Genomic DNA, 24,909 nt, shown 5'->3' on the forward strand with positions numbered 1-24,909 from the left:
TGTGGATTCTAGTAGGAGTTGTTATTAACTGTGAGAATCCAAAGAGGTTTATGTGGTTAGAGGTGATATAATAATGTTCATTATTGTCTGGCGGGAGAATAAATTGAACAATTTTCTTTTTTTCCTTTTTCTTTCTTTTCTTTTTTTTTTTTTTTTGTAGATTGAAGCTGTGAAGTGTTTTGTGATGAGCACAGATAAAAATGATAGGAAGCTCATATTCTAGTCTGGGAAGTAATGTGCTAATGGCAATATATTATTTAGCCTCTGTGGTTAGCAGGCTAGAAAAAAAATCCCTGTCTACAGGTAGAGAATGCATATTGTGATATTCTGGTCTTATCACATATAACTAACACATACAACTGGGACACGAACAGTATAGGCTATAACCTGTAACAAACTACAGAATAAAGAAAAATGTGAAGGGCTGTGTAACATGAGAAAGCTTAAACAATTGGGTAATGGCTCTAGCATAGGGAGGATGGAACAATCAGATGTTTTTTATGACTGATACCATGGTACAGGGTCATTATTATGTGTCTGAGGTTGTTAAAGTGTTAGAGTTACAAATATACAAGGCTGGGAGAGGCATGGAGAAAATTACTGGGACATGGCAAACGGGGATGCAGGAAATGTGGGGATTTAATTTATCAGATGTAGATAGGACTATTCTGGCCATAACTACAGCAAGAAATAAGGATGATTCATCCTCAGAGAAAGCCTTTTCAGAGACTTGGAAGAGATCCTATTACAGAGTGCAATGAAAGAAACAGCAGTTGACAATAGTGATGTCATTGCATGTGCCACACCAATAAAAAGCATGCTGCTTTATGATACATTGCAGCATCTTCACGGAAGAAAAATCATCAGTTGGAACATAATTTATTCATTTCAGGGAATCACGTTTTAGAGATGGGTGTCATGAGTGTCTTACTTAGTAAGACCATGAAAGGGAATGGCCTGAAGGTACAAAAAAAAGTCAAGGTAAGAATGAGTAAACAAATGGTAGCCTTCTAAAGGAACCCCAAGTTAAATGGGCAGGAGTTTAACAGAAAACAACACTTCTGTATGAAAACTCATAGCATGAGATGCAGGAAGGCATAGGAATAGCAGAACTTAGTATATAATGTGTATGTGTGTAGTTATCTGGGACAGTGGTCCTGCTCAGAATTCATGTCTAAAACAGGGGAAGTCAGCAGTAAGTCAGCTTTAACTATGTCCTTCAGTAAGGGGTCAGATTGTACAAGAAAGCAAAGTAATAGCACCACCAATGCTCTGTCTCTAGTTACAAGGAATTTAATAGAGAAAGTAATGAAAAAAAAGAGGGGATCTGGTAGCAACTCGGCTGCTAAGTCACCAGCTTCCCAAATTATATACTGTCCATTTGACATTAATACAGGACTACAGCAGTGGGGCATTTTATGTATTTATCAGTAATATTGTCTTATTTGTCCTAATTTGAACTGAACTCTAAAGTTATCCAATGTTAATAATAATCATTTTCTGAGCCACGTATTCTACTGAGGGACACTGCAGTAACAAGCTGAGCTGGATAGGTCAAACTTCCTTATCTCCAGCAACTGTATTCAGCTCATTCTTTGGGACCTCCTGCCAACATAGCTTCTCCACCGTGTCCTCTGCCTGCCTTGTGGCCCCCACCCAGTAGGCTGTGCCTGATAATACCTCCCATGAGAGTTGCCTGATGCATACTCTGAACTTTTATCTCTAGATTTAGAGAGAAAGCAAAAAAAGGAGGTAATTAGGATAAAGGCCCCAAAGTAGGGATATTTTAAATACTTCTTCTATTAATTTAGAACCTCATTTAGGTGGAATGAAGAAAAGTTAAAGAAGCAACAAGGGGCGTCTCTTCAAAATCTGGACAGTTAAGTGGTATGCCCAGAGGACATCCTTATGTGGTACCCAAACTACCTCAACTGACTCCTGTCAGCACAGTGGAGTAATGACTGTACTCTGAAGTCAGTTCAGTTTGCTGAACTCCTCAGTCTAACACAGAAAATGAGCCCAACAACTATCTGAAGGAATCGCAGTTCCATGTATCTGTGATCTCATCTTTTCAGTCATTACTGAAAGCTCATGAACTCAGGGACATAGACTGCCCAGTAAACTGAAACCTTCGTCCTGAGACTTGGCTCGCTCTTCCTCACCATGGTCTGCTACAATGACTGCAGTACTGTTACTGTTGCAACAGGACATTGGTAAGTCTCTCAATCCAGCCTATTGTCACTAATAAAGAAGATCCCATGATGTTTAAACTCCACCATCTGAAGTAGCTGCTTCCTCCTCACCAGGAGAGAGCGATACACTCTTTTCTGGGAGAGAGAGAGAGATGACTTCTGATTTGGAGGTGTAGATTTTCATCTCATCTGCTTCATACTCAGTACTGAATCAGTTGTTTGCATGGATGCTGGAGATCAGAGATACTTGAAGCTAAGAGGACAGCATCATCTGCAAACAACAAAGGTGTAATCATTATGTCCCCAAACTGAACACTCTTCAAATCTCGGCTGTACCTTGATAGCCTGGTCATTGCAATCACAAACTGGCAGGTAGACAAGACAGAATGCCTACCTTGAATCTGTTCATTTTGTTACTGAAATTGCTAACATGTTTCTTAATTTTCAAACATGGGGACTGAATGGTGTATAGCAGTGGTCCCAGCACACCATAGTATTACAGAAGTTCTCAAAGGAATTTTGGGTACATGGTCATACGCTTTCTCTAAGTCAAGAAAACACATGTGGGTAATCTTGGCAAACTCCCATGATCCCTCCCATAACTGTACAAGAATTAAGAGCTGCTCTACTTTTCAAAAGCCAGGATTGATTATAGCGAACCACTGGCTAGACTTTTGGACAATGTTAATTTCATTTCTTAATTTATAAACTGGATACAAAAAAGATGTTTTATACCACAGCAAAATGGTAGTGTAATCACTATCTATACAGTATTTCAGTTATCAATGTACACAGCTCTGTCATACCCCCTTATACCTATCATATAGCTGTTTGTGTGTGTATGCATGGCACATTGAAAAGTTATGCACTAAATCAGTACTGTATGCATACATACCACCAGGATTCCTGCGCAGTATCAGTTTACGCATTTCATCATAGACAAAGATCAGAAAGCTGTAGGGGAAGGCACAGAACCACCAGGTTGGTCTGCAAAACAAGAAAAAAACACAATGGTTAAAACATGCAAATCTGAGGCATCTTAGACTACTGGGAAGGAACTCGGACTGGGTGTAAAAAAAAGAAGCCACAGAACTCAGTTTAGCACGACTGTTATGAACCAGCACTTTCATTGGCAGTATAACTTCATTTACTTCATGAATGCAGTGTAATGTATGTAAAGAACATATAAATACATCTTGTTATTGGTGGTTACTGATAAGTTCAATTACTGTATTAGTCTTTTTAAAAGTAAAATAATTACAACCCATTTACAAATTATATAGGTGTTTTAAAGAACAAAGTGGGTGGTACCTTTTTAAAATGATAAAAACTGATAAAACACTAACTCTTCTTCAGTTTATGCTTGCAGAAAGGACTTGCTTACTTATTAAATTTAATTTACACTTCACAAAATAAAACAGGCATATATAAGAATACTGTAGAATTAAAAACCAATATATTGCCAGGTAAAGCACCCTCTGTTAAGAACAAATCATGAACACAAAAAAATCTTAGAGGTGTGCAACATGCGCTGTAAGACATGTCTGATGAAGCGTTGGATACAACGCGAAAGCGCTTACTCCTGCAGTTTTTATTCTGTTTTGTCATTAAACCTGGATTTTAATGAACTCTATGGACTGTGACTTATTCTACTTGTTTACCTGAACCTTCCAACTGGATTTATCCTTACAGCGCATGTTGCACACCTCTAAGATTTTTTTGTGTATATATAAGAATACTGTAGATATTACAAAAAATAATTTCTGTTTTATCCAGACATCGGAAGTTGTAGTGCTGTTTCCTGACATATGGAATATCTGTTAATTTGAGAGAGGTATTGATACTCGAAATTCAAAGGCATCACTTGTGAAATGAGAACAGTAACTCATTTGATATTCCCCCTATCTGGAGCCCTGCTTAAGGAAGGCACTTTACACATTTGCTGCAGCCATCTCTCAAAGCACTATTTTGATGCCAAGATATATTTTAAAGCAGCGTGATATAAGCAACAAACATCTGAGTACTAACTGGTCTGTGTACATTTTCTACAACTACTACTTCAAGTTTTGCAATTATTAGCTAGTAGATGGGAAAAGACAAGTGACCCATCTTATAAGTCTGACAAATGCCACTTTCAACAGACTCAATATTAGCTGTTTGAGTTTCTGTTTAGATTCATCTCATGACTTTTTTGGGCATGTTGTTTTATGACATTTATTTAATTATTTAGTATCTGTTTACTGAGATAGTCTGACTGGGCAGCAAAGCCTCTTTTAAGCAGAGGCCAAGAGACAAAATCCCCAATACAAAAAAAGTAGCAAATAGATATAATAGTAATAAAAAACATTTTAGAACATTACAGTAATAATAACCACATATTTTGCAAACACAGTTTGCCCTTTTTCTGCCCAGTGAACATCTGTGTCTCGATTTTTTTGTTCTCTAAATTGAAAGTGCAGTTGTGTTCAGGGCATCATACAGGCAGCCATCGGAGAGGCTATGCTTTTAAACTCTATTTATTCCAGTGTATACGCAGTAACACAAAAGGGGTGAACATGCAACAACCATGGTAGAAGACTGTCACTTTCTTTTACAAGGGACATACACCTGCAGATCTCCCTGCCCCTCCCCCAAGCCGACACTTCCTATTAGCCTCCAGTCTACATCAGGGGACATTAATGGAGTGTGCACCCCTGGGACACACATCAATCACCTAGAGAGACCCGAGTGTGCAGTTTTGACTAATTTCTCTTCTCCCCTAATTTGCTCCATCATCTGGAGTGCTATTTGATCTCATGATATCTCAGTTGCCATCAGAGCTTTATCTCTGTGCATTACAGAGTCAAGTGGTATGTTGTTAAAGGGAAACCCTACAAGTTCCTTAACAAAAGATTTACTTAAGTGTAACAAATGACCCTCTTTCAGCTGGCAGCAATGCTTTATCTCTTCAGTCCTTCTGCCTTAACCACCACTCCTTCAATCCTCTGTGATGTCACATAATGCTAGCATCTCCCTTTTTTCTAAGCATAAACGTCTGGTAGGGTCAGCTTTTCTTTATCATATAGATCCAATCTGTCTCTCCTGTGTAAACTCTCTCCACAAGCTTAAAGTTCCTGTCTTTGTACAGCTGCCTGAGCTGAGTAATGTACTCTAGATGTCATCTTACCAGTGACCTACCCAAAACAATTGCCATCACATCTCTTGAGTTGGTTCCCCACTCCATGCAGCCTATATCCTAACAGCTTTTGCCACAGCCTGCTCATATGACTCAGTTTAGGAGTGATAACTCCCAAATTCTTTTCTACCTCAGTCGTGTGTAGATCTATACTTTTCCAGTTCATTTTGATCACACAGAGCATAACACATTAAGACACAACAACCTTCTGTCCACTGTCCCAGCCCTACCTGGGTCTCAGTGAATGATTTTCTCACCCTAATCACTTTTTACCACTATACTATACCAGTCCTACTGCCAGTCAGACATACCAGCCCTCTTATCCAGTTCTGCAGTCACAGTGGAGCTATATTAAATGTAACCAAATTTAATGTTAACCTTTGTGGTGCTTCATTGTTTTCTGGATTCTCACTTGACAGTTCTGCCATAATCACTACTGTTTGTTTCTTACTTGACAGTCAGTTTCCTTCCCTCCCTTATTATATTCCTTAATTAACATGTACAAAGTCAATGGCACCCAGATATCAGACAAACAAAAATGACTAGTGATTGTATTCCATGCAAGCCTACAAAATGAACCTGTGTGTTGTTCTGTGAAAAGCAGAATGCTAAAGCATGCTTAAAACTCTGTTATATTGCTCTAAGTACTTAGCAGTGCACCACAGAAGTACCTCACCATGAGGATTACTGGCCTCAAACATATGCCCTATGCAGCCCAACCGAAGAAACTCCAGCTATACTTGGTTGCATACTGCTTACTCAGAGGTGATCTCTCCCTGACATACAAGGCCATGTCCAACCCAGAATTGATGGACATGCTCCACCTAAAAAAAAAAACATATCTTCAAGGGCCACATGCTCTACAGATCTAAACCTCACCACAACGATAAATAGGACGTACTGGAGGGATAGACTCCTATCCCAGAGACACCCTATAAAAATTTAATTTGTGGGTCACATTTGGGCTGCATGGCTAGGCGTATAAGGGCTGTAGTGGTCATTATGCTAGTATACACCTATGAACCTATTAGATGGGTTCAAAAATCAAATGTGATGAGGGGGATTCAGAAAAGTTTCTGAAGGTTTAATCAAGCCTGAAAATGTATTTATTTATTTGATATTTGTTGACTGGGTATGTCCGACTGGGCAATAGCCCCTTTTCAGTGGAGGCCCGGGTAGAAAATTTCCAGAGTTAACATAAAAGAACAATTTAAACAATAAGTAATACAATAGGCAGATATCTGAGTAACAAAAAGTGAAAATTTAACATTAGCAAAACCAATGACTAATAGTGTTCCAGATGTCAAATAATAAATCATGAAACAAAAGGGGCTTTCTAGTACAGGTAGAAATCTAGGGAAGATATTCAAAATACAGATGAATAAGTTAGTACTTAGTAGCAGAGATTTAGAAAATAAGAGACATACCTCCATATACAGGGACATCCTAAATCAGACCTGAAAACAGTAATGTCCCTCCAAAAGGGACAGTTGAGTTCATAGGTTCATAGGTTCATAGGTTCATACTAGGCTATCTGCCCTAGGGCATTTATAAGCCTAGCAAGAGTGTGTTTGGCTTTCGCCACCCATTTTAAATTAATTTTGCTATGCCCTTTTTTGAGGTTAGTATACTGTGCCTCTGTCTAACAGTGACACAGAAGTGATACCCGGGGTAAACCTACGATCCCCCATCCACTCATCAAGATTCCTCTTGAAGAGAGTCAATGAGGGACTCTGCCTAACCTGGACTTGGATTTTATTCCAGAGTGAAGGGAGCCTCTGGGTTATGAATCTGTCCCTCCAGCATGTCCTATTTATTTCAGTGCTGAGGTTCAAGTCTCTCAAGCATGTAGCTCGATGGGATTTGGATTTTCTGAGGTGCAGCATGTCCATTAATTCCGGGTTGGACATGGCTTTATACATCAGGCACAGATCGCCTCTGAGCAGGCGGTATGCCACTGAGTAGAGCTGGAGTTTCTTTAACCGGGCAGCATATGACATCTGTTTGAGCCCTTTGATCCTCTTGGTGAGGTACTTTTGGGGTCTTTCCAGTTGCTGCAGGTGTCTGGTAAGGTACATCCCAAAAGGGGCATTGTACTCAATTATGGGCCTGATGAGGGATGAGTAGAGAGGCACGATGACCTCCCTGATCTAGATGTGAATCCCTTCATGATTAGGTGGGCTATATAAAATGTTTTTCTAACCACTTTGGCCACGTGGTTGTCAAATGAGAGATTGCTATCAACTTGGATCCCCAGGTCCCTAATTACTTCTTCTGTACTTAATGGATTACCACCTATGTGGTAATTTGTGGGCACTTTGTTTTTGCCAAAGGGGATGACTATACACTTTTTGGTGTTTAGCTTGAGGCCATGGCTCTGGCACCAGTTGTCTGTTTCTATGAGGCCCTTTTGGAGGATGCTTGTGTCGGCTGGAGAGTCGATTATAGCGCCCAGTTTGCAGTCATCTGTGAACTTGGTCAGCCACAGTCCTTCCGTGTTGGCCTGTACCTCTGAGAAATATATACCGAACAGGAGAGGTCCCAGGACTGAGCCTTGTGGGATGCCACTTGTAACTGGTTTGGAGTCTGACGTGGCTCCAGCAATTCTAACCATGTGGGTTCTGTCCTTGAGCCAGTTTGCAACCCATCTAGTGACATAGAGGTTTATATTTAAGCTGGTGAGCTTATCTATAATTCCCGAGTGGGGTATAGTATCGAAGAGTATCGAAGGCTTTTGCAAGGTCCAGGTAGGCTGTGTGGACCACCTACCCCTCGTCAATGGTCTTGGTGACTGTTTCAAAGAAATCGACCAGGTTTAAGAGGCAGGATCTGCCCTTAACAAAGCCGAACTGGGTAGGATCCAGTGTCTGTAGGTCCCCAATATCTTTTTTATGAGGTCCATGATGATCCTTTCCATAGCTTTGCAGACCAAGCTAGTCAGGCCTATGACTATGAATAAGCCATCTAAGTAGAAGGCTGTAGATGGCTTATTCAACTGTCATCCTTGGTCCCTCTGTCAAAGACTTGGAACATTTATTAAATTTTAAGAAGAAAATCGTTTTGTTTCAGCTTGTTTACTTTTAAAACAGGACACCTTTTTGAAAATGAAACCCAAACCCAATCAGTTACAGAATTCTTTCTCTGTTACACTTCTAAGGTTTTCAATGGAGGTACAAAAGGTTAATAGGAAATCGCTGACAATGAGCCCATTTTAGATGTTAGGAGTAGATACTAATATTTCTTCTTGAGTCATGCATTTCTCTTTCCTCCTGCATGAGTTTGCTTAGCTTGGAACAACCAAACTATGCCTAGATGCAGAAGCCTGTCTTGTACACAACCCCTGAGGAGAAAATTTGTATTTGAAAAGAAAACAGGAAAATAATGGCACAATCTAAAGAATGCATGTTCATATTTTGGCCAGCAGAGGACAGCCAAGTCAAAGGACTTTAATATGTGCATGAAACACATTTTGCATTTATCAGCCCACAGCAGTATACACACACATAATGTTGCATAGACCTCTCAACTGTACAGATTGTCACAGAATGTCCATATTTTTGCCTCATATTTTTGGTATGCTCCTCATAAAATCTGTGGTTTTCTGACAAATCACTGAGAATTGAAGCCACTAAATAATGACAAACCTTTGAGCTGCAGACTTCATATCCTTCAGAAAATGCATACCAACAAAATATTATTCTAGCAACTTGTTAGCTTTACAGAAATATTTAAAATCTGTCCCTATTCATGGGCCATTAACCCTCCTTTATTTTAGGCTTTGTCCAGATTTCTTGCGCTAAGAGGTTGAGCAGTAGGTATGGTATAGCTATGGTGAGGAAACGAGAGCAGCTACCAAGGCTGCCAAGTGTTGGGGGTGCAATGGCAAATACCGATTGATTGGTAGTGCAGTTCTGGTATTAATTTCTAGACCTGCATTTCTGAAAGCTGGTACAGAAATGAATATGATTTTGTGGTCAGGATTTAATACACTCTTAAAAAAAAGATTAGGACCTTTTCTTTGCTGCTCCTCATTGGCGGGTATAGAAACTTGATATGGTTTGGAGTTCCAGCCGGATAAGAACTGGGCCCTTTTTTTTTTGCTCCTCAACTTTAGGGTTGCCAAATTGGGGAATGGCACTGGGTGTAACATAAGTGCTATGTATCTGGGCATAGGGGTTGCTGTCAGATCAGAAAGAAGGCTTACAACTCCATTATGAACCCTAACTAGTCATCTATTTTGCCTGCTGTCATAACCTTTGGTTCAGAAAGATGAGTGCAGACTACTGCAGTATTTCCAGAAAAGATCTCTGTATTATACATACCTCTCAACTTTTTACCACAAGAATTCTGAAAAGAAGGCAAAAATAATGGGGGTCAAATGCCCAAAATCAGGAACATATTTTTAATATTGCTTTTTTAAACTTATAAAGTTACTAGAATATCAGGTTTTGCATTAGCATGCATTTTCTGAAGACTAATGAAATCTGACTCTCAAATGTCTGTCATTATTTAGGGACTTCAAATTTCAATTATTTGCCAGAAAAACACAAATTTTATGAGGAACAGACCAAAAATATTAGTCAAAAAATGTGACAATCTGTTAAATTCTGGGCAGTTTAGAGGTATTGGAAACAGTGTCACAGGGGCTATCCACACTTTTTGGGCCATCGTTTTATCAAGATACCCCCAGGAACATTTTCTCTTCATAACTGGTCCTGTGACAGAGTAAGAGATAAGAGGATAAGATCACTACATCTTTTGTGGGCAGGTAAGCCACTCTTTGGGGGTGAAGAAGTAGGGCTTCTGCTGGAGGTATGAAAACTGAATAGCTGTAGACAACCATGAGGTAGTAATTAATAGCATTTGCATTGACTCCTATGTGATTCTGCCTAATACTATTACACTGCACTTTGTGGATTACACTATGATTCAGTGAATCCTATTTGCTTGAACTGGACTTTGGTGAAACCTGAAACTACAAGTACCACTGTTTTCTCCTAAATAGAAATTGCTGGTTTTGACTAGTGTGTGGGTGGAGCGCACCCCTCCTCCCCCTTGCTTTATATAAACAAACTGTGATGTCACCTCATGTTGGAGAAGGGGGTGGGACAAAAAGTGAGAGCTCTAGGGTTATTGTTCAGTGACAGACGACCTGAGCAATAAGATTTTCCATGTTATGGTGATGCGTACTCAGGGATGCTGCTTGCTGGCGCACCTTTTTTAGTTGTCCATTTGTTTCTTAACATAAGAATCAGAATGGTGGTGAAAATTTCTGGATGACATGAGCCCAATACAAATTAAACCACCTTTAGTAAACATGTTTAATAAAAAAAAGAAAGAAAATTCCCCTACCTCCACCTGGAAGATCAGCTGTTATCTGCATATTTGAGAAATGTTTCCTTACTTTCTTGTAAGTACCCACTTTACCCACAAAATCTTTCTGCAGTTTTCTCAGTTCAGAACATTGCCATACATCTTATCCGAGTTTCTAGGAGTGCTTATAAAATACTGTTAGCAGCATCTATGAATATCATTACAGTGAGCAACATTTACACATTTAGTTAGGAGTGTTTAAGTCTACTTTAACTTATTATAGCACCCAGGATAATGGTTTGGTGCTAGCCAGCACCACTGGTTATGTTAGCTGCAAATTACGCTTAGTAAGCATCCTTCCCTCATCTCATTACAAACACCCTCCACTCCAATCCTTTAAAGTACACATTAGGATCTGCAATCATAGATGGGCACTTTCTTGCTATCTCTGCATCCAGTTTGGTGGACAAGAGCATGCTGAGGCAATATAACAATTGCCTTATGTACACTGACATCCACCTAACTCTTGAACGGACAAATATAGTATATGAGAGATGTAGTCACACATTAACACTGGAGGCTAGACTCTCACATGCAGACACAAAAAGCAACAAACAGGTTGCTAGTGACTCACACACATAATTCACTGCACCTGCAAAGGACCACACACATAGACCCACATATGCAGAGGTGCTCACATGTAACTGACCCAAACCTCAAAGGCCTCTCAGTTGTAGTCCTCAAACTCTGCATGCACACAAGGCAATTCCTAACATAAAGCCACATCTCACTGTGTCTCAGCTATCAAGCCCACGAGACAAAACACCCCACAAGCCAATATTCTAGTCATAAGAGACTCCACTGTGAGACACACTGATGTCCCTCTTACCAGGCTGGATAAGGGGGGAGGTTACAGTTAGTTGCCTGTCAGGTGCCAGGATCTGCCAGATCATACAAGCACTGATGTCACTTACCCCTAAGTACCAGTATGACTCAGTCTTAGTCCACAAAGGCGTGAATGACCTGAGATATACCTCCTTGAACTATATGAACAGAGACATGATTAAGCTCTGAGAATGGGTGTCACAGGCAGGTATGAGCCTAGCATTGAGCAGCAGTCTACCATCTCCAAGGAGGATGCCACAATGGCAACAGAAAATGATCAACTACAACAATTGGCTTAGCTACTGGTGTCATTTCAAAGGGGTCCAATACTTGTCAGCCTGGGAGGACATGGATGACAGGCCACATTGCTTTTCCAGGTATGGTCTTCATCTGTCTAGGCTTTCAGATATTGGCTAAAACATTATTCACCCCTACATTGCCTTTTTAGGCATTGCCAAACAGACAAACCCTCCAACATAACAATAGCTATGCAGAACAAGTTAAAGGTGTTACTGCTCAATGCTAGGAGTTTAAATAAGAAACTGCACTCCATGGAATCTCTCCTTACCCTGGAGAATGCTGTCATCTATGCAGTTACTAGAACATCGTTCATAGCCTCAGAAAGCACTCTGGCAGTGCGTGATTATAACACCTTTCATACATTCCGACCACCCACTGAACACGAAAGAGCAAAAGGTGGAGGTGTAGCTATCTACATAAAGGATAAGCACACCTCAAGGCTGGTGGAACAATATGACATGCTTGAGCTACTCCATGTCCAACTAACCATGGGAAAAATCCATTACCATATTCCTGTTAGCTACAGGTCCTCCACCATAAACTAGGAAATTCATGCATCATACCTGAAGTTACTTGCATCACTCACCATCCAGCCAAATACCATACTCATGGGAGATTTTAACTACCCCTCCATTAACTGGGAGGCATACACAACCACTAACATGCATGCTCAAAGATCTCTTGACTTTGTAAATTCAAATGCCTTGGAGCAGCTAGTCTGCACTCCCACTATGGGAATAAATGTCCTAGATCTGGTACTCACAAATATGGTAGAGTGCTGCAAACCCCTAGTGTTATGTCCTCAGTAGTAAGATCAGATCTCAAAGCGGTCTTCCTTGAAATAAATATAAAACTAGTCTCCCCACCTAACCCCAAAAACTTTTAAGAACTTCTCTAAGGTAAATTACCCCCTATTAAGGGACAGCATAGCTAGTTTCTAAGCTCCCCTAAATCCAGAAAATGCAGAAAACTGTGTAGAAGTGTACACAAAAGCCCTGTATAACCATCTAAGCAACTGCATTGAAATGGCAGTACCAGACTGAAATAAACCCAGGTCAAACCACAAAAACAAAAAAGCCACCCTGATGGACCCCTGGTATTAATAGGTTGTACAACAAAAGAAAGAAAGAAAATCCTGATTGAGAAGTAAGATGGAATGTGCACTACAGTGCAAAAAGTCACTCAATAGTCTAAACAAGCGAATCAGAGAACTATTCAAATCTCTGAAAGCAGACATTGAGGTAAAAATAGCTTTCAAAGCTAAGGATAACCATAAGGCATTTTTCAGTTATGTCTACAGTCCTAAGGGGATCTACTTCAAAATCCCAATGCCCATATAACCGACTTTCATTTACATGAGACGAAAATAGTTTAAGATGAAATACCTGAATGGCAAAATTTTCCCAGGGTAGGTAAACACTTGCCCATACGTAAACAAAACACACACTGAGGTAAGTAAAACCCAGCTAGGTGGAAAGCTATTCCTCCTACACCCCCAACTATATATGCCCACACCAGGATCACACTACAGTGCCGAAACGGGCATGTTGGGCAAGTGTTTACTTTGGGAAAGTTTCCCCATTTGGGTATTTCAGCTTTTGCTATTTTCATGTCATGTAAATGAACGTCGGTTATATAGGTGTTGGGATTTCAAAGTAGACATGTCTTAAGGGCAACACCTAACAATGTGCAGAATTAGTTGTAGATGGCATCGCCTATATTCAGCTGGAAGATATAGCAAATCTGCTGGCTGACAAATTCATCTCAAATTTTACCTCCCCATCACTCCCAGATATCCACCAAAAAATGCCCTCTACCACTCCACCACCAATTATTACCAAAGAACAGGTTGACACTGTGCTCTAAAGCTAAAAACAAGGCTTCACTGGGGCCTGACAGTATATCCGGTTACCTTTTAAGCAGCTTAAATCAGGACTTACCAGGCCTACTAGGACCTGTATTTAACCACAGCCTCCAGACTGTCTTTGTCCCAGTAGAGCAGAGGATAGCAACAGTTATCCCTCTGCATAAAGGGGGACCATCTACTGACCTGGGAAATTACAGGCCCATAAGTATGACTACTCTTATATGCAAGGCCATGCAAAGAATAATCATGGACCTGATAAATTACATAGGAACCCTCCAAATGGTGGACCCAACCAAATCTGGCTTTGTCAAGGACAGGTCATGCCTACTGAATCTGGTGGATTTCTTTGAAAAAGTCAGTAAAGCCATGGATCGGGGTAAAACAGTCCATACCGCCTACCCCAACCTGGCCAAGGGATATGACACAATTCCCCACTCATGTATCATATATAAACTCAGAAAACTAGACAGAGATCCATGCATCACCAGATGGATAGCTAACTTGACTCTTGGACAGGACACCTGTGGTTAAAGTGGGTGAATCTAGATCCAGCAAGAGGACAGTTACTAGTGGTGTGCTACAGGGCTCAGTTCTGGGACCACTCTTGTTCAGAATATGCTTCTATGAAGTCAAGGCCAATGTGGAAGGAATCTGGATGGCAAAGTTTGCCGATATCTGCAAGCTGGGGGCAATCACTGAATCACTCAACGATGTAGATATCCTTTGGGAGGGGGGTCTAGATCAGACAAATGATTGGTGCCAGAACCATGGCCTAAAACTAAATGTGTAAAAATGCATTATCATACCCTTTGGGAAGTCAAATACCCCTGCAAATTACACCAATAGCACACCTCTAAGAGCAGACGCAGAGGTGAGAAATCTAGGCATACAAATAGTAGCCTGAACTTTGACCGCCATGTGTCTGCAGTGATGAGGAAGCCCTTTAGTCTGGCAAAACATATAAGTAAAATTATGGCATCCAGATCCAAGGAAATTATATTCAGCTGTACTCAGCCCTCACTAGACCAATAATCAAGTACAACGTGCCATTTGGCTTGTACTTAACTAGGCATTTACAGCAGCTGGAGCAACATCAGAGGTTCCTCACAAAGAAACACAAGGTGTAAACACCATGTCTCGTATGGGCAGACTAAAAGCCCTTTCCCTCTTCTCTGTCTTCTACTGATTTTAGGGGATGACCTATGCCTGACCTACAAGGCACTTACAAATCCAGCCCGGATGGAGATACTACACATCCACAGGCCAAACAGAATGAGGGTCACCTAATCTAGGGATCTAAACTTAGCCAGTGACGCAAACAAAACATGCTGGAGATACAGATGTGTCTCAGAAATTGCCACTTCTTTTTAACAGACTTCCTATTCACATTAAGCAAAGCCCTCTCCTGACCCTCTTCAAATGCAGTTTGGCTCAATGGATGGGGAATCACAAATTCACAACTGGGGTAGTGAATTTGTCCCTTATGGGTAGGGGCAATCTGTAAGATACTCAATGCATAGCCACAAATCCATGCCATCCTCTTGCTCCGTGGACTGTATATTGGGTAAAATCAGGTTATATTGGCTAGACTTGTAAGGGCTCTTAAGCCTTTAGCCTAGTAATCTGCTATAAAGCTATGAACAAGGGTGCATGTCATTTCCCTAGCTGCACAAATGGTCAGTGGACCTGACTTCTGTCCTGGGACAGCTCAGGGACAGCATCACAAAAAAGAGGCTACAAGGGCTCCTGAAGACATATTATCAAGTAAAAGCAGATGAGCGTGTTGTTTTTTTGGAAGAGTGAATATCATAACTGGGGCATGACTAAAATGAATGTAAGAACTGTGGCGGGCATGGCCTACTTGAACATTATCAGATCTTTGGCCAGGGAACTATTTGGATTATCATTCTCTCTTAGTGAGGTACAGCTCACAGCCTGAACTCTGTTCCCCCATTTATGACATCAGAGATAGTTTGTAATAAGCATTCACATGGGGGAGGGGGTGAAACACTCCAAAAGAGAATTAATTTTACACTACTCTGCAAGCTCTTGCTGTGAGTAAATAAATCCCTTTTGGTATCATGCTCCAATGAAGTCTACTAAGGGAGACAAAGAAGAGGAAGGTTACTCTATGAATACTGATGTGGACTGACAGCTGATTTTTGTATTAGAGTGTGCTCAGAATCCGAATGAGAGATTTAGAATCGTCTGAGAGAGCAGTAAGTAATGGGTGTCTCAGAGCTGGTACTGAGCTAGATAGTGATTTACTATTTTTTATTGTGGCATGCGGCACAGTGTGAATGTCAAAGCTAGCCTGTTTGCAGATCAATAACAGTACAGTATCGTCATAGTGGATGGGGCACAGAAGCAGCAGTGGGAAATAATTTGAATGCCCCCCTCCCCAGGATCATGCAGAGTAGGAGGTGTAATACAAGGAAGAAAAGAAATGGATGGATAAAGAGGGTAATCTACTGAATAGAATTATTTAGGTCCTAACATACATGAGACAACAGTTATCCTATTGTGTGGACAACTGTATCATGAAACACACTGTGGAAGTGGGTTAATAAAGTATGAGTTTGATGTACTGCAAATCACCTTTGAATGGATTAGTTAGGTGAATTAGGTGTCTTCCCATTAGCCCTGCCACATATTCCTATATTAAATCTTTCTGCAAATAGTTGTAATTAGTTATAAATACTTGCAAACCAAAGTGGAATGGAAGATAAACAAACCAAAATCCCAGTAAAACTAAACACAACTAAGGCAAGGCTCTGAACAAGAAATTAACACTTTTGTTCTTTTTATTCCAACAAGAGCTTCTTCAGAAATGCAAACAGGATCTAACACTATGTTTAAAAAGGACACATATAAGATTATGTGATCAAACTTAACCAATAGTGACAACAAAGGAAGTAAACTTCACTCATACATATTCATTAAATAGATTTAAAGCCTTTAGTTTAGAAAATTCATGCAAAAAAGTAAACTGTTCAGTAGTCAGCCTGCTTAATCTGATCATTTGTCTCTTAACCATTAACTTTAAATATTTTTACAGTGTTCCAGAATTTAATAACTTTTTAAGTACTAAGTCTTTTCATGTTTTATACTACTTTTTTATAAGTGAATTCACTTTTTAGCTCAGTATAGCTTTAAATCTATTTAATGAATATTTATGAGTGAATTTCACTTCCTTTCATGTCACTATTGGTTGAGTCTAATCACATGATCTTATATGTGGCCTTTTTAAACTCAGTGTTAAATCCTGTTTGCATTTCTGAAGAACTTCTTGTTGAAATAAAAAGAATGAAAATGCTAATTTCTTGTCCGGAGCCTTGACTTGCTTATGCTTCATTTTACTGGATTTTTAATCATAAAAACTTAAGTACTTTACATACTAACATATTATACTAACCATAGGTAAACAAATGATACTAGAAGGTTACATGTATTACCTAGACTATTTCAACTGTACATACTAACGTCTCTGCATATTAAATGTTAAATCAGTAAAAACTAAATTAAAACTCCAATCAAGATAGAACTTTCACTGAGTGATCTCTCAAACCTCTTGTATCAGAGGCACATGGGACATATGCAAATGACCCTTATAAACATCAGGTGTTTCAGCTATATAGCGATTCTGAATGCCCACGACTGATTTTTTTTAAGTAGTTTCGATGGACAATTTCAGGCCAATAAAGCCAAACCCCACTAGCTGTGGATATGCATATTTCAGCCTTGTTATGACCTCATCAGCACAGCACAAGCAGACATAGATGTCAACTAATCAGGGACAACTCTCAACAGAATCAGGGACAAACAGGGACACTTTTAAAATATTAGTTCTATTAACTGAGACATTAACGGCATTGCAGAATGTGAATTAATGTACATTTCCTGCAGTAAAATAAGTTATCAACTCTTAATTATTGTCATTATTTATTCTGTATAATTCACCACCTTTTATTCAAATGGCACAAGTGTTACAAGGGATTCAGAGGGACAAAGCTTAACTTTGAGTCAAAATCAGGGACGTCCATGACAATCAGGGACAGTTGAGAGGAATGCAAGCAGAGTGTTTGACTAAGCATAAGTAAGACAGGGCTGTTATACCCAGCTGATGTCCATTACCATTACGGCCACTGCAAAATATCCCAATTAACAAACTAAAACAAAGAGTGAGAAGGTCACACAGAAGAAACAACCAGTAAAAACTAAATGAAAACTACAGCCAAGTTAGAACTTCCACTGAGTTTTCACTTAGATTTTACTTATTGTTTTTTTCTGTGTACATATTAAATGTGAATTGCAAACTTGTCAGACTACTATTGCAAACTTTTCTGTTCACTACTAATATATTTCTGTAATCTGTTGTACATGTTTGCCATATGCAAACGCTGCTGGAATATGCTTTGTAAAGTTTGTGAGGACACTTGTCCCTCGTGTCCCAGCAAGGTTAACCTGGTTAACAAAACATATACAAATACATAAAATGTATATTAAGTTCCAAGAAGCATTTACAAATGAAAGTGTCAGTCACCTTCATATTTCCTTTTACTAGTTAGCCTGAGTTATTAGTATAATTTCCATTGGAAACTTTTACTTCTATGTGCAAATTCTGATTTCCTGCCAGATAGTCTTAGTACCTCAGAAAATAAATTTGGACATTACTTCGGAAATGTCATACTTTAAAGTTATAGCTGGTATGCCAGACTCAGAATATGACTTCATACAGTTCTTGGGATACATGTTACATATGGGCAGCACTGTTCATCTCAAAATCCTGCAGGAAATGCCTACAGATTCATCTGGCAAAGCAGCTGAAGCAGGTTTCATGTTCACTGGTGGCCTTAGTTCCTGTCACTAACTTGGAAGTGACCAGTGAAAAACCCTTCTCAGGAAACTACATTTCAGCCACAACAGGTTCAACAGCTGATCTCAGAGGCTATCTCTGTGTCTGGATGGAATTGCAGTCATGGGTAGTGATGTCATCATGTTTGCATGTCTGGATGGAAGTGTAGTCATGGGTACTGATGTCATCATGGCCTCCAAATGAGAGACTGTGGCACATAAATGAGTTGGAACTCAATGCAGTGGGCTTGACTCCTCAGGTAAATTGTTCTTCTTTCTTGTATATGTAACTCAAACAGGTGCAGATTTGGGAAGTTTGGGAGGACAGTACCACTACCTTGCACTCACCAATAAGATGGGAGGACACAATCCATGGCCCAGGCTACATGAAATGCGGTTAACTCATCCAGACAGAAACAAAATGACTTGCAGGTAAGGCATGCCAAAGTTAGACCTGTTCACGTTTTTCATCAGTTAATCCTGTACTGGTGTAGACCTCCATTTCTGTGGACTGTATAAAAGTCTTTATTATGCATACACTTATCTTCTATTCTTTCCACAGAGTTTCACAGCACAAAGCTCTCTAATACAAACACAGTATTAGTAGCCCAATTCTGACTTGGAACAGACATCCTCTGGTAATCATATTAGGCACACATGGGAGAGTGCTTTAATCAGTGCTACTCAATTCCATTCCAGTTTAATAGGGCAGAATCTTGCACCGATGCTTAGCTTCCCTGAATCTGTCAGCTTGGTTTGTGAAAACACAGATGGTACTTACTTTGGGTTCTGGGATCGATGTCCTTCAGCATCCCTGAACAGTTATTTTGCTGAATGGGAGAGATTTTGTTTCTGGTTCCCAACTAAGACTCTGAATACTGCAGTCTTTTAGACTCATTGTTTTATTTGACAAAGGTGTTTTTTGGCATCTGGGAAGTGGCAACAATTTGGAATTCTGGCTTCGTTAACAACTATGCCTAAAAGTTATGTATTTGTTAGAAATAAAGAAACTCTGCATGGCTTTCTTGCTTCTAGTATCCAAGATGGGAATACTAGCTAATGGAGAACATGAATATAGTCACTGCAGTGTTAGCATCTGCAGTCAAGAAATACATACAACCTGGAAAACTTGATTCAGGTAGGAGCAGCATCTGCCAATCTGATTAGTGAACAGCAGTCCTTCTGCATTGGTTAGGACTTAATTTCTTTCACAAGGATGAGGTAATCCTTAAAATGAAAAAACTGTTTAAAATCAAAAGTAGATTCAGAGTTCCATATCAATCACTCCATCACCCTTTGTGTATTTTTCAAGACAATCCCCACCAAGGGAGATTCCAATCAGTAGACATAACAGAGAATCTTAAATTAGTGTGCAAGAAAATTCAGGATACCAGGAAAGTGTGCGCGCGCGCACACACATATACACACACACACACACACACACACACACACACACACACACACACACACACACACACAGAGTTGCTACTGAGTAACAATTTTATCTCCCCTGTGAAATCATGGTTAACTAAATTGCTATGAATATTAACAAGATAACTGCAAATATGTACCAGAGCTCATTTTACCAGGGACTAAAATGCATCTATTGCTCCTGTCAAAAAGGTCCTGAGAGGACACCTGACAAAGTGCAGATATTTGTAAAACATTATTCCATTAAATATAGGTCAAGCCAAATGCATTTGTGCCATTATAAGCCTTCCTAAAGCAGAAATGTGCTGCTCTTAAGGATATACTGGCATCAAAACTGAAAGATTACTCAGCCAGATATAATATTCCATTTGTATAATGTATTTATGAAATAAGTATGCTTTTCCCCTCCTCCCTTCCAGAAAATAATAGTACCACCGGTATCTTTTCTGTCCTGGTATGCAGTCTTTTTGAATAAACACAAAAGCATATTGGAAGTATACCATGCGCCAGCTTGTGGTATCTGACTGCAGGGCTGCAGCCCCCCCCAACTTTCTCAAAAAAAAAAAAAAAACAAAAAGTTAAATTATTAAATTTTGCACACTAGCAAAAGTCTGAACTGCAAGCTAGTGTGTAAAGTTGAATTTCGATTCTATACGGAACTCGGAGCAGTGTGCATGCGTCTCTGGACTGCTTTTAAAACAGTCTGGATTGGGAAGACTGCAGATATCAATGAAGATGCCCAGAAGTCCTTACGGTTTTAACCCCAGGAAATAGAAATCTGATGGGACTGTGAATCAGCAGCCTGTCACGTAATCTGAGTACGTGACTCGGCTGCTGATTAGTTCTGTTACACTCGCGTGCCCGCACTTTAGTTGCAAGGGAGAGAGTGAAAGAGTGGAGATACAGTGATCAGATTAGGGTTATAGTAAGTTCTGTTTTTTTTTCCTTGCAGGTACAACAAGAGAGTTTCTGCATTTTTCCTGGCAGGGTCAACCAGATACTACTGGTCTACGTATTTTAGGGGCTGTTGATGACTTTCTTTCTTTTTTTAATAGAATATCCTGGAAGGGTTAACCAGATATGGGGAGGCAATGTGTTTTGAAGACTGTTGATAATTTTCTTTTTTTTTAACATAATACACTGTCAGGGTCAACCACATGCTATTGGTCTGCATGTTTTGGGGGCCGTTGATTTTTTTTTTAAATGTAATATCCTGGCAGGTGTCAAAGAGATACTAAGTATGCAGTGTGTTCAGGGGCCATTTGTGATTGACATTTTTTTTTTAATCTAGTATATTTTTGCAGGGTAGGCAAGATACATCAGCATGGCTTGTCAATGTTTTACTTTTGAAACAAACTCTACTCTTGCATGAGTAAAGTGTGTACGGGTGAACTGAAGATCACTTGCAATGTCCTGGCTATGTCATGTGAAAGAAATACAGTAATGTAACAGTGGTCTTTAATTTTCATTATTTTAAACCTTGTGGTAGGCAATTGGGATGGGGCAATGCCTATGTGCGAATGGAATGACTGCAGTTCTGGCTTGCTTTGCAGGAATAATGTGCATTCGACTGAAGTAAGATCGACCACAGACTCTAAATTTTGAGTATTGTTAATGTGAAAAAAAATGAATACATACCTTAATGACAGTATCATCTTTTTTTTTGTTGTTTTTGTTTTTAACCTTGCAACAACAAATACGATACTGTGGGTGGGGTACACAATGGAGACTGGGGCTGTGTGGGAAAGAAACAACTGTCCCTGCTGTTTACTGTTGCTATAATTCCATTTGTAAATGAAATGAGTGGCCCTGCTATTTACTGTTATAATTCTGCCTTTGCAAGCTTGCTGTGGATTTGGGTCTAGTGAAATGGAGTGAGTTCAAGTGCAGACCTTTGACTAATGCTTATGTGAAAGCAATGTGAAAGCAATACAGTAATGTAACTGTTGTCTTTTTTTCCATTTTTTTTAACTTTCTAGGTTCAAACCAGGTACTTTCTGTAGGGAATTGGGACAGAGGGCTATGTCAGTGTGAAAAGGAAATGAAATGACTGGCCCTACCATTTACTGTTATAATTCTGGCTTTGCAAGGCTAATGTTTACGGGTTCGTAGGTTGGTACTAGGCTATCGGCCCTAGGGCCTATGCAAGCCTAGCCATAACAATTCCCTGGATATTTCTTCCCACAATATTTACTTCTCTGGGCCCCTGTCTAGCAGGGTGACTGACATGATCCCCGGGGTGAATTTCCTATCTCCCATCCAATCATCAAGGTTTCTTTTGAAGAGGGCCAATGAGGCGCTCTGCTTGACATGTAAGGGCAGTCTATTCCAGAGTATGGGGAGTCTCTGGGTCAGGAACCTATCCCTCCAGCATGTTTTGTTCATTGTGATGACAAGGTTTAGATCCCTGGAGCATGTGGCTCTGAGGGATTGGGATTTCTTTAAGTGGAGCATGTCCAGCAGCTCAGAGTTTGACATGGCCTTGTATGTTAAGCAGAGATCGCCTCTGAGTAGACGATATGCCACAGAGTATAGCTGGAGTGTTTTTAGACAGTCAGCATATGGCATCTGCTTTAGGCCTGTGATTCTTTTAGTGAGGTATTTCTGTGGCCTTTCCAGCTGTTGCAGATGTATTGTGAGGTACATACCAAACGGGGCATTATACTCTATAATGGGTCTAATGAGGGATGAGTACAGTGGGACAATGACCTTCTTTTTTCTGGATGAAAAGCCCTTAGTGATGAGGTGTGCCACATAGAAGGATTTCCTGACTGTTGTGGCGATGTGGCTATCGAAAGTGAGACCACTGTCCACCTGTGTCCCTAAGTCTCTCATTACACTTTTGATGTTTAGTGTCCTGCCACCTATGTGGTAATTCAAGGGTACATGTTTTTTCCAAAGGGGATAACTATACATTTCTTGGCATTAAGCTTGAGCCCATGGCTCTGGCACCAGGCATCTGTTTCTGTAAGGCCCTTTTGTAGAATATCCACATAATTTGGGGATTCAATAATGGCTCCCAGTTTGCAGTCATCTGTAAACTTTGTTAGCCAGAGTCCCTTAGTGTTGGCCTGTACTTCAGAGAAGTAGATGCCAAACAAGAGTGGTCCCAGGACTGAACCCTGAGGTACTCCACTTGTCACTTGTCTGGAGCTGGATTTGGAGTCAGCTACTTTTACAGTCTGGGTTCTGTCAGTAAGCCAGTTGGCAACCCATCGAGTGACGTAGGGAGGGTAAGCATACAGGCTGTGACAGCTGTCTCTGTGCAGCAAAACACAAATGTATTATTATTTTAATTCTGGAAGCATGGTGAGGGTTGATGTCACTATAACATAGCTCCTCCCTTTTTAGGTGGCCTACCCCTTTCAGCTTCTGCAGGCCTCTTTGATTTGAAGCCACCAGCTGCCACTGAAGTATACCGTCTTAGAGTATCCTATGGTATAGCAGATTTTTTTAATTAACAGAAAAAACAGAAACTCAAGAATCTAACCCTTTTGTTTCATTTTATATAGTTATACAGATTCTAACTTGTGAATATTTAAATATAAGTGTATTTTTAGCAGTTTAATTACAGTCTCTTCTGTAATATAAAGTCTGACATTCCTTAGTAAACATGTTTCAAACCATCTGTTTTACAAACACACAACAAGGGCAAACATGAAGGTTTCTCTCTTTAGGGTCTCTTAAACAAGATCTACTAACCAGAACTCATAAGGTTAATGTCATAAAAAGCAGCCTGTAGTCATGTAGCACACAACTGGGTGTTGTTCTTAGCATCTCCCATTTTGTGGCCTTTGGCTTCTACTGAAAAAAATCAGATTCAGTATATGGGTTGTAATACTTACAGCAAACTCTATGTGTTGCTGTCTACTGTGGCAGATTATCATATAATAACAGGAGTAATCTGAACAGTTGTTCAGGGCCCACAATTCCAGGGTGTCCATGGCCAGTATAGAAGAAGGTTGCTGCAGCTGCACCTCTTTTAATAGTGATGCCTTGGGCTGTTTTTTACTAAATAACTTTGCATTGTTTACTTAAAATGAATGAATGAATTAACTAATTAAACAAGTGGACTGTGGTGCCTGTATTTAAAGCATCTATAGGTATTTTACAGTACAGGAGTGATGCAAGCACTTTATTAATTTGGAACAGCAAGGAGCAGAAAGCCTGCTAATATTTGCTGATAAAGGAATGGTCATGGAAGCACAACACTGCTCATTATCATGAGACACATTTTTTTTTAAACCTAGCAGGTAACCAGATATAGCAGTACATTGCTTTGCAGGGTGAGTACTACATCTGAGGCGTACACAGTCCAAAAAAGAATATCTATAACTGCATGGTGGTGGAGTCTGTCTGTAGATTAACGTAACTTATCCTCTTGTCATTGGATCATTTTAAACATTCCTTGATCTGGCTTTACAGGAATAGTATGCATTCATGTGAAGTTAAGCTACAATACTTTACTATAGCTACTATGTGTCTGTGTGAAACAAACTTGAAATCTTTTTCTATGGCCATTGTTTTTTATCACAATCACATGTCTGAGGTATACTTGGCTGTAACTGCTTGGTGGGGGCAGTCCGTGAATGAAAGTAACTTATTCCCTTCTCATATTTTCATTTTAAACGGGTCACTAATCTGGTTTTCCAGAAGTAGTGTACATTTGTGTGAAGTTGGAATCCTTTCATGTGCTGGGTATGTTATAAAGCAAACTTGAAATGCATTTTAATATGGTCATTAATTTTATCACAATCTGATGTCTGAGGTGACCACAGTGAACACAGTGGCTATAACTGCAGAGTGGTGGTGGGACATACCTTTGAATGAAAAATAATTTAGCTCTTGTTTTTTGCTCACTTTAAACAGTCAATCTGACTTAGCAGGACTGA

General features: G+C 39.9%; 1 protein-coding gene across 2 annotated transcripts in view; it reads right to left on the reverse strand.

The window, feature by feature from the left end:
• Positions 1 to 24,909, reverse strand: part of ATP1A3 (ATPase Na+/K+ transporting subunit alpha 3) — a 769,164-nt gene that overhangs the window by 9,900 nt on the left and 734,355 nt on the right. For both annotated transcript variants that reach the window (XM_044080787.1, XM_044080788.1), the window contains exon 22: positions 3,088 to 3,179. In XM_044080787.1, the coding sequence (XP_043936722.1) occupies positions 3,088 to 3,179 (92 nt within the window). The remainder of the gene's footprint in view (positions 1 to 3,087; positions 3,180 to 24,909) is intronic.

The sequence above is a fragment of the Protopterus annectens genome, chromosome 8.part0, assembly GCF_019279795.1.
Source record: "Protopterus annectens isolate FY-2018-M chromosome 8.part0, PAN1.0, whole genome shotgun sequence".
Lineage (NCBI taxonomy): Eukaryota > Metazoa > Chordata > Ceratodontiformes > Protopteridae > Protopterus > Protopterus annectens.